Below are 14,765 nucleotides of genomic sequence, written 5' to 3' on the forward strand. Positions count from 1 at the left end.
TTACATTTAATAACAGCCATCATTCTCTTTGGCAAAGATTTATGGAGCTTTTTAATAGTTTTTTGTTTTAATTGCTCCCACTCATCTTGAATACTTTTTTTTAATTTGGCAATATTTCCAAATTGTCTGCCATTTCCATATACAGCTCGGGCAAGATTTCCCCAACAATTTTCAATAATGTTAAGGTCGGGTGACATTGCTGGCCAATCCAAAACGCGAATTTTTTCTGGAGAAAAGTATTCTTTTACTACTTTTCCAGTGTGTACTGCGGCATTATCCTGCTGAAAAATAAACTTCTCTCCAGCAATTCTGGTGGCGTAAGTGTTTATTTGTTCCTTAATCATTTCCAAGTACATTTTGCTATTCATTTGTCTAATTATAAATTTGATTTCCATTTTACCATAGTACCCGATACCGCACCAAATCATCACACCACCACCTCCCATTTGCCGACGACTCAAAAACTGTTTCACTTTTCGCATATCGTGAAAATAGTAACTCAGATCATCAGGTCCATCTAAGTTAAAACTCTTTTCATCCGTAAATATTATTCTTCGCCATTTATTTCGCATATGAATATTCTTTTCCACAAAGTGTAATCGATTCATCTTACGTTGCACAGTTAACCAAGGTTTTTTCTTCAATTTTCTTCGTGTTATGTATTTGCAGTTTTGTAAAACACGTCTCACATTCTTTATATTAGTGTCTCCACCAACACTTTGAGCTATTTGCCTTGTAGTCATCTTAGAATTTGATGCTGCTCTTAGTATTGCACGTCGTTCCCGGGCATTTAGACTTCGCGGACGTTCAGAACTCTTCTTTTTACCATAATTTTCCGGATTTTCTAAGAAGTTCATTATTACTTTTCGACTTCTATTCATAATTCTTGCTATTTTTTTCACTGCATATTGTTCATTCTTTCAATTTTATTATAGTGTCAATTTCACACGCGTTCAGTCTCTATCCGCGAACCATGTTTACATAATAGTTCGCCTTTTTTGAACAAATATACAACACGAAATAATATCACGGACTTTATTAACTATGTTCCGGGGCTGATGTTCCCAATTTGCGAGCTTCAGTGTAACTGGAAAGCGTAGATTTACTACATGTGCTATCATTTTGTCCCGCTTGCGAACAACAATGATTACATTTTTTGTGTTAGAATCCTGTCGAAGTATATGTTGTGGATGATATTTCGTAAATTGTATGCACAGACATGATCTGAGTTATCAGTAAAAGAAAATATGTATCTTAATCAGCTTTTAACACAAAATATGAGAAAATATAAGATGTGCTATCTTTTTGTCCCGGAGTGTATATATGTATTATATGTATATATTTATATATACATATCCGTGTGTGTATGAAAATAGTTTCCACGGTCGAAAGTGAGAAAAAACCACATACATTATCGCTGCGTCGAAGTTTGCTCGCGATGCAAATTGGCTTCGGTTCTTCCTCGCCTTGGCGCGATTTGAAATTCAGTTGTTAGGAGTTTCCTTCCTTCTTTACGAGGCGCGAGGGTTCGCGAAATATTTCTCTCCAGTTTCCGTAAAATTTCACCGATCAAATTTTGCCTTTCGCGTTACGATTGCGGATGAAATCGAAGCAACGGGATTTAATTAAAATTACTGTTGCTACATCGTCGTCGGAAAATAATCTGCTTGAAATCGGAGAACGGGATTTGAAAAATTAATGGGTCGCCGCACGAGTACGGAAAATTGGATTCGGGATAATAATAACTTTGATACTTTAAAACAGAAAAAGATATAAACAAGTGTTAAATAAGGTGCATGAACCAGCATGGAAAAAAATTCTTTAAACGTGTTTAAAGTATTCGGATCGGAATCTATTTATCATGCGTATAAAAATAATTATCAAAGTGAATTACATAATTTTAAATACACGAAGGACTCTTCGAGTTCGCCTCGATAAAATTTTGTGAATTAGAAAAAAAGTTGATTTGCGACAATATTCCCATAATTCTTGCGTTATTAACTAATAAAAGGTTTCTAAGAGCACGACATGTTGTGCAATGACTTTCGTAATGCTTGGACAAGGATATTCCGCGGCTCTCAATTAGGCGAACGTGATACGTTCATATTGTTCGCGATTGAGCGAGTCTATGGCTTTTCGCGTTCTCCAATTTAGCTGGATCGTTGAAATCGATAAAACGTTCAATAGAAACCGGTTGAAACTTGTCACTTGAACTGCATCGACCACGATTGTTTGATTCTCGTTTATCTCCACTTGTTTTCGAATACCAGGCTGGACGGGGGCGACGCCAACGAGTCTCTGCTTTCGATAAATAATATTGTACTCTGATTTGATTTTACAGAAACACGTTAGGCATATACATATAACACAGGTAACATATTTGATTTACGTTAAAGTATTCGTGTACTTTTCATTATCGTTTCCAGAGTATATTACAACATAGATGCTCCTCGTAACGGGAATCTTCGGATTGTCTTGATCTGTCTTGATCGACAGAGTAATAGACAATAATTTACAAATATAAATTCATGAATTTAAGTTGAACTGCTGAAAAATATCTCCATTATACTATATGAAATATTATTCCGTATTAAATGGAACGAACAGAAAGTTTAGCGTGTAGGTAATCGTTAGTTATTCCTCGTTAATCAAAGAGTAGCAATTTAAGCGGCGATCGAGTATAGTAATGTTATAAAAGGCAAAAGATTCGGTGGCATGGCATTTATTACAACAACTAACGTTCTATCGTGAAAAATGTGACGTTTATCGAACCGTTGTAGCTGGAGAGACACGCAGGTACGCACGCACACCTGTAGCCTCGTATAAGCAACAGCCGCGGGCATAGGCAGAGTCAGTTCACAGCCGACACGCGACCAACGAGGATCGTTCTTGTACGCGCGCGCGAGCAACGTGCCGGTGTCCTTCGCACAGGACACGCGCCAGGACCTATTCCGCGATCGTGAAAAGTATATTGTTTATCATCGCGACTTGTCCTAGTGTCACGGTTTGTGCATGTTTCGAGTGAAACTTTGTCCGATTCTTTAAACCTGCTTTACGTTGCGTCGATTTCGTTACGTCTTCTACGAAGAAAAGGGTAGATCTTTCTTTTCGGGGGAGGCTTTTTTTTAAGAAAGACAAGTCGATGGTTCTATGGTGATACGAACAGTGTTTGGTGATAATCTGGTGAAATTCCCCAAGAGTTCTGGGATTTGGAAAGTGTTCCGTGAGTTTTCTTTCTAGCTTTCGTTCCGTGGGTTTTTATACGTATAGTAATTAAGAGTTCGTGTTTGCTCTTTCGACAGACTTTCTGGGTTTTCTTCCGAACGATATTTAGTCGAGACAACGTTTCTCTTGCCTCTACTTAAATAAATGTTTCCTTTCGAACGTGACTTTTGTCAGATTATTCCCGAGGTTGGATTATTAGCCATTACATCAGATACTTGGTTTAGAACCTGACTTATTCGAAAAGAAATTCAATTTTATATTTTCTGGCTGAATAAAGAAAAAATGAAGTGTTTTCTGCGATCATTTTGACGGCATTTACTATAATTTAGCCTAGTTGCTTTCACTTCTCGCGATGATAGAGCGATGCAATAAAAAAAAACAAAAGAATCCAAACGACTGACAATTTTACGAATCGCCACATCTCGTCGAGGGTTAGGTGAAGCAAGAGGGTAAATGAAGTACCACGAAAGGAGAAAAGCAAGCGAACAAATACTTTTGTTCCACGGTCGATCACGGTCGAGACAAACGACTTGTTACCTTCTCGTTATTATTGTTGCTCGCGACAACGATCGAACCACGTTATTTGCAATATTTTCACGAGATTGAAATTTTTGTTGTTATCGCGACACCAATGTCGATAGCGATTCCGGTAGATTTCCGTATCTGTGCAAACATTGCACGTCGATCGAGGGGAAGGGTATCGTGCTGGAACTTATCGGTGACACAATTATCGATCGTATTTTCGTCGCAATTTCGGATCTTACGGATTACAATGATATCGTTCGAAAAGCAACCGTAGACGAAGAAGTTTAAATCGAACCGATGCCGACGCGACAGGACGAAACCAAATGGAAAATCAATATGAATACATCAGGGAAACAATGACTGGGTCATTTCGATGGATTCGGTATTTAAAGATATCCTTTGACGAACCTACTATGTACAATTTGACTAAATTCCGTATAAACTAGCTATGTTAGTCCTGTTATCAATTTTCGAATAGTTTGGCGTTGGAAATTAGATTCGTCCATGATTAGCGAATAGATGATTAAACGCTGACATTTGAATAATTGCGAAGGTATTTATCGAAGTAAAATGTGTACGTCTAGCCATGATATCGATTAGCACTTTTACGACGCGATATTCACAGTTCTGCATAGGAAAGTAAATCGCATGATCTCTACTTTCACCATTTCCGAAGCTCTTACTCGTGTAAATAGAACATTTAACTCGAGTTGAAGCGATTCGAAGGGATTGGAAGCAAACGCTTGTAGGATTTCCACTTTTACGCATTCAGAGGTCGTCGATCGATATCGACACAGCCAAAAGATTGGATAACAGTCGCAATCGGTCAGTAATGTTTGACCACCTCTTTTGGAAGATGTTCTATTTAGCCAAACAATGGACTCGACTCGTCGGAAATTTCTTAACCTTCTCGATCCCTACAAATGTAACCAATACTTGGGAAGGTATTTTCATCGGAACATGGATTATGCATAAGTTATTCATAGTCCTTACGAAGGTATCCAAGTAGCCAAGTCATAAAAGCTACTTTTATCCATTTCGATCTCGACGTCAGCTTCTAATCGCGAGCAAAGTCGTTGTTGGACGCTTTCTAATTTTAATGCAACGCGTTTGGTATCTCGGCAGGGCTCCATTTGTCCGTCAAGGGTTCTAGCTGTTAATCTTTCACGGTCCCCCACGATGCTGTTCCAAATTTACCTCGAGCATGGCGTCGTTTCGCATCCGACGTTCTTTAAGCCGAACTTTCGATCACCTGGAACTTTTTCCATTTCCATGTTAATCTTCCTTCTTTCTCGCGTTGGCGATTATTCGCGGATATCCCAAGATTTCTTATTCTGATTTCCGTTGCTTTCCGTATCTCTGGAACCAGAACAGGGGAACGAATTACGTTTCAAACGAAACGCTGACGCATTTCTCGTTAGAAACACAACTGCTCCGCTCCGCTGCGCCGCGCCGTAGTTTCGACGGAATTTTTATGTTTGCCACATAAAAAGCCACACGGTTACGCATACACAGTTACAGTTACCCGTCAAACCATACGCCCAACCCACAAGTATAACGTACTCCAAGTATCCCAAAAACAATTTCAGACTTTAAATTATCGATAAAAAGTTTTATTTATAAATAATTGGGGCTTTGGCGAGTTTAGCAACGTATTCCGAATTTAGGCGGTTTTTAGTGTGCTCTCGGTCTGGCACATAAAGCATAAAACAAGTGATTCATGTCGGTCTGCGGGTCAGCACGCGCAGTGTCGAATCGGCAACGTCTTCCTGAAAAAATACATAAATACAATCTCGAGCAGAAACATTTTTCAACCGTAAACTTGTACATTTCCAGCAAGTTTCCGATTAATTCAACATCTTCCATAAGCCAGAGTGCCCTGTGTCCATGCTTGTATGTAGTATAATATTATACAGTCACTATGTACAGAACCAAGTGTTTACATTTACAGATGACACGGTTATTTCAGTAGTTATTTTCTAGCAAGCCACGAAGGTGCAAAGAATGGTTAAGCCAATGATAAATAAAAGTTAACGCCGATAAATGTAAAGTTCATCCGGACTCGTGAGATCGAGCTAAATTAGCTAAAACGTCTAAAAGCATTCGGCGTAGAAATATACTGGTCGCGACAGAATAAAATTGCGAATAAAAGCGCGTGATACGTTTACGATCGCATGACGTTTGACGTGCATCTTTATCGTTTTGTTCCTTTATCTTAATCCTTTTGTCGCGTATTTTTATATTTACGTGTATATATAGTTTTCGCGACACCGCGATCGTTTCGATAATTCGAAACCATAAAAAAATGTGAAACGAGTTAAAGCACATTCGCGCCGAACAGCTCTGGGGTTTATATCGAAGCCCGGGACCAAGATGGTTTTTTAAAAAGAAGCTTCCTCTTTCGGAAAACGGTGTCCTAGTTTCGCGCGAAATCCTTTCTATAGAACGACACGTTTCACAGAAGAGTTTTTCAACCGGGAACAGGATTACAACCAGAGAAATGATTCTGTCAGTTGCTCCGTAGGTTTCCACGTTTCTCTGGGTAGAAAGCATTAGCGAGGAGTTTTCGCGATAGCAAACGTGTTGATTTTATTAGACAGCTCTCGAACAAATTCTATAATAGGTGTATTATGTATTTCCCTACCTGTGCTTCGGAGTTATTTTATTTGTATCTGTATCGTTATCGTTTAAAATTCTTTCTATGAAAATTCGTGTTTCCGTGCAACCTAGCATTTTAAATATTTCAGCCAATCCAAATGTACTAAATCCCGACGAAGCTGTTCTGTTCGACACAGAATCTACCGTTTGAACGCGATAGATCTATCGTGATGTAACTCGACAATCACCAAAACATTTGTTTTTTACCATCTGAACTTTAGTCACCACGCTCGTAAACCTCCTAGATGGAAATTTCAAGAAACCGATTGGATATAAATGATGTTATCGTATAGCGCGTATAATACTCGTATTTTTCTCGAACGAATAGAAATATTATTGTTTTATAAATGCTTTTATCGTAAGCAATATTTTCGGAAATATTCGCAACATTTGGAAGGTTGAGAAATGGATGTTCACGGGGACGCGATCAAAGTAAATAGGCACGCTAGGGAAATATTCGAAGGGAAAGAAAATGCAGGATGAAATAAAAGAAAATTCAATATGTCGTAGCCAATGAATATCATTTTGGAGCTCGTTGTTCAGTTCATTTGTCCGCGGACAAGTATCGCTAGAGAGACGATCTGAATGTAAAATGAAAAAACATTTCTCTCCTTCATTTCGTTCCCCTTTTACCCTGTGCAATTTTCTCGTTGATCTCATTCCCAGACTTATCCATAAAATTTACCTTCCACTTCCGTCTTCTCGAATGTTCTCGTCGAAAACAATGTCTCTCAAAGTTTTCGCCTCTAACGGTCCTCTAACGGTCCTCCATACTCCCGAACAAACTTTACTTTTAATCAAAATTATTCATACAATTTCTACAAGACAGACTCGTAGACTCGTAGAAAAATTCTTACAAACGTTCATTTACCGAATACGACTAACTTTGATCGATTTAATTATGTTTTTATTCGGTGAATTCAATTTTCGTATCCATCAGAAACACCAAGGAGAAGCGTGACGTGTATTTCGAATATTTCTGTGCACGCTAAGCAATCTGTTTTCTTCTCGCGAAAATTAGTTCGGAAATGATTGACTTACTCGTAAGAAAATTGTTTCTTCGAATAACACGCGCGCTAGTTTGTTCCCTCGGCGATTTTTTAACGCTTCAAAGATTGCTTTCATTGGAACCATGTGCGGCAGTCTGAAAATAAGCGCTATTCGTTATCTTTCGTATGTTGTTTTTAATCTAATTTTAGAATCTCCAAATGCGTCAAGTTTTATTGAAACCTTTAACTGTCGTTAGAAGTAAAAGTTGTTGGGAAATTCTCGAGGAACTATGTCGAAAGGGCAAATTGGGCTGTTTGTATCGGTCGTCTGTTATCCTAACGACAAGTATCTAATAATCGGCGAAAGATGGTGCATTTCGAGGGTCAGGAATGAATGAGTTTCGAGTGATGCAGCACGTGAAAAGTTGCAACGCGAACGGTTCGAAAAATCGTTGACAATTGTCGATGGAAAATTGATTTTGCGAGAGGTATTGACATCGCTATGAACGACTACGCTATTCTCGTGCCACACGAGGTCTCCTCAAGACTGGCACGCAGAGATTCAGGGACGATGAGAGTGACACTTCCGTTGACTTCGTTCAGAAGGCACAGCGGTTGCGTGTCGACCTTATCAAGAACGAAGCCGCACCCTAAACTGGTCTACGTGGCCGTCCCGTAAGTGAAGTTTTTTTTTTTTCAGATTAACTAAGACTCGAATTGACAAAGATACCGCGCAAATTAATCTCTGAATTAAAGTGACCGAGAGCCAAGCGAAAAAGAGCGCGTTACCGTGAACAAAACGTACGACTAAAAGTTAGTGCAAATTCTGTTTGCGTTGCGTTGCGTTTCGCTGGCCAGTTATTACCAGTCCCCCTTTTCCTTGGACCTTAACTCACCGGTCAAACGAGCCTTTAGCCATTTCCGTTAGCGAAAGAATCCATTAGGAAATGAGCTCGAAATAATGGTCCGACTGATGATTCCGTTTAATTAGTCTACGGAGGGAGACTGGAACCCAACACTCTACGCGCGGATACAGTCACGCGCAATTACCCTAATCACGGCGCCGCGGCGCAACGATTCACGATCGAGGGAGATTTACCGCTCGTTTAGGGATCGACGGACTCGACTCGACTCGACTCGACTCGATTCGATTCGATTCGATTCGATTCGGGTTAGCTGAGTTTTTAATTAAACCAACTGTTTATAATTTTACCTCTGCCTCTGCATCTCTATCTGAATCGATTTGTGAGAAATTTAGCAAAATGTTTGTAAAAAAAAAAGCTGTAAATAAAAATAGCTGTAAATAAAAAAAAAATACGTGTCAAATATTTTGTTGAGAACTACCTACCGCATAAATTTGATCAAAATGTACGTGTGACAATTGGATATGTTCCCTTCTAAGTGCACACCGTGTCCACCGAACGGTCGATAATCGATATTATTTTCCGTCCAAGCTTTTCTCAATTTCCGATAATGGATTGCTAATATGTTGATTACCATCTAGTCCATTCGAAGAGTTTAATTAACGTTGCAGCTATTGCCGACTCTGAGAAATCTATCGGTAATCCTGTGTTACTATAATTAAATGAGAATTATCAGGAAAGCTGACGGTGAAAGGTGAATTTTTGATGAGAAAAAAATGTATCATAAAGACCGAACGCAAGCAACAGTTTCTTTATTCTGATATCTATCACGGATCGGTTTTTATATTTCAAGCACTACGGGACCGTACACCGGTTGACTCATAAAAGAGATTAAAGAATTTAGATGGCATACAATGCCGAATAAAATAGACCAAAAATATCCAGTCAACATCTCTAAATCCACTTTGACAGAGACAATTTATTTTACTAGTGAAAACAAGTACAGTTGCATACAAGCTGCGATACATGATACTGTGTGCCATGACGCACACGTTTGACAGGTTACTCTTCCGATACTCTTCCAAATTTAATTCTACGTTACAAAGATATCAAGTTTTTATCGAAATAAATGATAGAGACATCGAACATCCGCTAGAAAGTGTCGAGCGAAAGAAAAATCTTCTGCTTTGCTCTCCAACCTGATCGTAACGAAATTATTCTCGACGAAAATAGTAAGACAACGAAACAAAAATTTTGAATATTTCTGGAACATTCGTACAACATTTTCCAAAGTATTCGGCAGGTTTATATCATGAAAGGAAAAATCGTGTCTGTTCGGTGAAAGCAGCGTTGTGTTTCCCCAGGAAAATGTCTGGATCGAATTATGTCGAACTTGCCTAGAACCTGGAACCTGGAACCTGGAGCCTTGGTTGACCGATCGCGTTACTCTTAACTAGTATTCTTCTGGAACATTCGTACAACATTTTCCAAAGTATTCGGCAGGTTTATATCATGAAAGGAAAAATCGTGTCTGTTCGGTGAAAGCAGCGTTGTGTTTCCCCAGGAAAATGTCTGGATCGAATTATGTCGAACTTGCCTAGAACCTGGAGCCTTGGTTGACCGATCGCGTTACTCTTAACCAGTATTCGATGCAGTACAACACGCTTCTTACGTAACGGCCGCGGTGCGTCGGCGGCGGCGTTACAGGCGCGGCAGAAACGGAAGTGCATTTTAATCACTTCTTTGTTATTGGTTCTGCTCGGCAAACTAATATTAGCTGTTCAGGCTTGGTCGTGTCAGATAAACGCCACGATTGCCCCCCCATATCTTGCCCACGAGTTTATACTTTGAAACGAAACACTTGTTGCAGCAGCTTGCCAGATCGCACGCACTCTCCGCAACCGGAAAAATATTTTCATTCGTTTCATTTTCATGGTATGGTCAATTCAAAAAGAAAAAAGAATAAAACAATAATATTCTGATACAATATTTGTAAACTGATATTTTTCCCGTTGATTTTTTAGACAATCGTTAATTATCGTACGTATCGCATTCGTATAGCTACGTCGTATATTTTTCGATTAAAAGAAGCGGTGCTCGTGCATGAAGCTTCTAATGCCGTACTATACACCTATTCTTTGATCGTTTACGCGTCATCCTCAGTAGAAATGGCCTGTCGTGGCCAGACAGCGAACGAGAATGTCCAAGGTAGTATTCGACATGTTCTATAAAAATATCTTTTTAAATACAACAGACATTTATTTGGTAGTTCGTGTCCTGTGATAAACCACTGTCAGAATGGCCAACTACTTAATCATTGAAAAGCAAGGTCTTTTAAGGTGTATTAATCACGGCTTATATAATTACGTATAACGATACAATCGTACGAAACAGAAAAACAAACCGTGTTTTCTGAACAACGTTGACGAGCATAAGAACGAAAGAATGTTAATTACACCACGCTGGTAATTAAACCCGCTTAACGAGCGAATTGATCGCAATCTTGACAATTACTATCCAGATAATTGTTTCGGGAGCAAGTTTAGACGCAAATCGGTAACGAACGCTCCGAAATTCCTTCTGTCTTTGCTTTCTTTGCTTTTCACTTTCGATATTTGGTGTTTAGAGTAATTATCGGTAGTATACCTTTCGAGCCTTTTATATATTCCAAGATCAAAGGTACATTTTTGTATTTATCCATCGGTAATTGAAATTGAAATTGAAATTGAAATTGAAATTGAAATTAAAATAATTCATTCGGAAACGGCAACTTTATCGAACAAATTTAACGACGTGTGATTTTCAAATTACAATTTGCAATTTTAAACTGTCCGTTCGTTAGTAGTTTAAGAAGTTTGCAATCGGAAACATAACAATTTTGTTTAAATGGGTCGACGAATTTTGTGACCTATTTCATGAAAATACTCCATTGTCGCGGTAAATTTCATCATCGTTTTGATCGGTCAGTCGAAAAATTCGTTTTTTCGCGCATTACGCTTCGCAGTCGACCTTTAAAATTTCGGTAAAGTATTTCAATTCATACGACTGGAAATACTGGGCGTTCTTCTCGGTTTAATTAGTTACCAAATGAACATGAAATGTTCTCGATGTTTCAATGTTTCAATGTTTCGATTCGTCTCTGTTAAATAAATCTCGTACATTTCCCTTTAAGTGAAAAGTTGTAAAAAGTAACCGTGCAATATTTTTTGTATATTTCGAAGAGAATCTAAGACCACGAACGATACATACGAATTTAATTTTACGATGTATTACGTTCTTTCAGCGAGACCGAGAAAACTCATTTGTTCAAATTTCTCTGTTAGAAAATAACCCAATCTCCGTTAGTTTATCCCTTGGTAGCAATAAAAGTACAGCATCAAGATCCATAAATATTACTTGTATAACTTTATTCGGCCAAGTTGTTAAAATTGCTCACTCTGGCCATTGGAAATAGCGTGTTGAATAACACGAGATAGTTGTTAAATCGAAAGGCCAAAGCTCTTCTGTCATCTCAAATGGCGTACGATAAACTGGCTTCGCAGGATGAAAAGTGTCGTGTCTCGGTTTCGCTGGGCTTTAATTAGATATATTTATGAGGCACCGTGGGCCTGGAAAAATACCGTGGGTAGTTGGACGCTGTTTAACTGCGAAACTTGAATACCGTCGTTAGTATAACGAACAAGTTTAACTAACGCGTTTGGTGGGTTATTTATCGCGTCGTAATCTTTCTCGCGGATTTTCCGAAAGTGGCAAAACCCAATGAGAAGTTACCATTAAACCTATACGGTTTTATGAAAGTTTATCAACTCGATGCTGACACTCGTTTCCTAATGAAACGATTATTAATCGAACGCTACTCTTGTTTGTTTACAGTTTCGATGTGGAAAATGGCGCCTCGACGCTGGATGGCGGTGCCGGAGGAGGTGGTGGTGCCTCACCGAGCGCAGGCCTCGTTCTCCAAACTCTGCCACAAAGAAGAGAGAGCTTCCTCTACCGCAGCGACAGCGATTTCGAGATGTCACCGAAATCGATGTCTCGAAACAGTTCGATCGCTAGCGAAAGGTGAGACACGATCACTTCTCATTTATTATTTGAAAATTAGTCGAGTTTCTTTTTTTTTTAAGAGTTAGTACAACTCAAAAAGAAGTTTACGTTTTAGTGGAAAGTCTAGAGGAATGTGTGTCGATCTTTTAATTTTTTGGCGAAATTTAAAAATGCGGCAGACGTAGAATACCGCGCATCAACAACCGCATTGTTCAGCTTCGATCAGATGGTATTGTCGACATTGTTATTTTAAAATCGATCGTTAAAATTTACCATTCAAGCTGCCTGATACCCGGTGCATATTCTACTTTTGATAGATGTGGTCAGCCACGGTCAGACGTCGACGTATCAACCAGACTTTAAAGTTTAGAATACAGGCAATGATTTGATCGGTTCATCCAATAAAAAAAAAAGTTATACAAATTTTAAAAAGTACATATGCATAAATATTATAATTGTTACGTATTCGAAAAAGCAAACCAATGTTTCACGGTTTTTATATATTTTCACATTGCAACTTTGGTTCTTGAAAAATTCAATTCTAACGAAAGATTGTTACTTTCGATCTCGGTCGACCCTGATTACTTTTTAATTACACGTTTAAAAAACACGTTGCAACTCGATCATGTATTTACATTGATCGGTTCATCGAGGTTGTCGGTTGATCGTCATGTTGGCGAGGAATTCTAGTAATTATCGGTTATTCAACGCCAAACTATGGTTCATAATTAGGCGAGTTGGCTGTAATTTACGCCTACGTAAATCACGGATTTCTCTTGCGACGGCGCCAGTGCCGTTAACGAGCCTATTTACACAAGCCGATGATAATTGGAATATCGTAACGCGAGATGCACGTGTTGGTGAATAATTAAACGATAATTAGAAAATAAATACGAGCTGGGAATAACATCATTTTATCGTCTATTTCGCGCTATCACGTCAAGTGTAAGCAATAAGCATGCATTCAAATTCTATCGATTCTTCTTTACCATCTCTTGGATGTTACGACGATATCTTTATTTCCGTCTCGACTGCATTACCTACCAATAGGGATCTACTGTAACGACTAGAATATCGGCTGCACCCGTGAAAGAGTATCTTCTATCGATAGCGTAACTTCCACCGCGTTAGTCGATATTACAGTTGAAGATACGACGACAGCGTCCTCTTCGTAGCATCGATAAAACATATAATAAGAGTATCTTTTAATCGGTAACGTAAAACATCTGTTTCAAAAAAAAAAAAAAAAACAAACAAACAAACAAACAAAGAAACAGGATTTGGGGGTGGGGTGGAATAAAAATTCTGCGAAACGACGAACGATATTTTAATTCTACGAAGCTGATTAGTTTTCAGTTATTCGATTAATTTTCTGGTGCAGTTGAAAAGTAAATCAAGACGAAAGTTGGTCGATTACAAATGTTTTTACGTGAGTAAACTAGAACGGACATCGATGTAAAGACGAACTTTAAATTATTTTTTCGTTGAATTTACAGTGTTATATGTATAATAAACGGTTTTTCTTCGTATAGTCTGGACGTCTGACCACGGTTCGTAGTGCCGTTAATATTGAAAAGTCGAGAAAAAATATCGATTGCAATCCGATTCGGTGATTCTAAATTGTAATGAAATTTGGCAGTTTAATTGTAATTGAAAAGAAAATGTTGGTAGAGCAGGATGTGTTTGGTCTAAAATTGGATAATCGTTAGACGTAGTCACGGGTGGATTTTTTGTTTGCATTCGCACCAAAATGTTCACGCAGGGCTGCAGATTGCACAGCCCAACAATTGTACAATGAAATATCAGTGTGAGATATTTGATCCGAGCACAATCCCACGAGAACCGTCGCGTTATCGCGTATAGCTGTACGGAAACAGTCTAGTACTCTCTCTCTGTACTCTGTATGTGTAGCTTGTAATCTATCGTAGCTTCTCGTTGTGGTGGTGGCGCTTAACAATGCGTATTAAAATTGATTATTTGATGCGTGCGGTGCAGCAATGTGTCGAATGAAAACTCGCCAAGAATTTCTTTCGGATAAATCGTAGTGTCCGTGTATTGTTGAGGAAATTTGTAAATTTATATTCAACTTTCGTAGGTAGAATGCGACAGTTTTAGTGTAACAATAAGCTCTAAAGGCTTCGGTATCGATTGATTCGCTGCTCTAAAGGACGACAAATCAAAAATAAATTATCCTGTACTTGAGTTACATTTTCTTGCTCGTTTAACGACACTTGATATATTTACGGTTTGCTGCATCGTCGGAATGAGCTTATTTTTAAGCGCGACCATCGGGTGTGATTTGTGACGATATCATGTATGTGATCCTTGGGTTGCAGGTTCAAAGAGACCGAGCTTCCTGTTGAGCGAGCGTATGTACTCGATCCATATTATCTATTACCAATCTCGTTTTACTTCACACACACACACACACACACACACACACACACACACACACACACAC

General features: G+C 38.7%; 1 protein-coding gene across 12 annotated transcripts in view; it reads left to right on the forward strand.

The window, feature by feature from the left end:
* LOC128879118 (cAMP-specific 3',5'-cyclic phosphodiesterase) overlaps positions 1–14,765 on the forward strand; it is a 169,632-nt gene that overhangs the window by 102,458 nt on the left and 52,409 nt on the right. For 9 of the 12 annotated variants that reach the window (XM_054127994.1, XM_054127991.1, XM_054127996.1 and 6 more), the window contains 2 exons: positions 12,134–12,322; positions 14,641–14,673. In XM_054127994.1, the coding sequence (XP_053983969.1) occupies positions 12,134–12,322; positions 14,641–14,673 (222 nt within the window). Of the gene's footprint in view, positions 1–2,894; positions 3,224–7,764; positions 8,073–12,133; positions 12,323–14,640; positions 14,674–14,765 lie in introns of those variants that run through there. The other 3 variants (XM_054127985.1, XM_054127988.1, XM_054127990.1) reach the window with 2 other exon arrangements.

This window comes from Hylaeus volcanicus, chromosome 6, assembly GCF_026283585.1.
Source record: "Hylaeus volcanicus isolate JK05 chromosome 6, UHH_iyHylVolc1.0_haploid, whole genome shotgun sequence".
NCBI classification, from domain to species: Eukaryota; Metazoa; Arthropoda; class Insecta; order Hymenoptera; family Colletidae; genus Hylaeus; species Hylaeus volcanicus.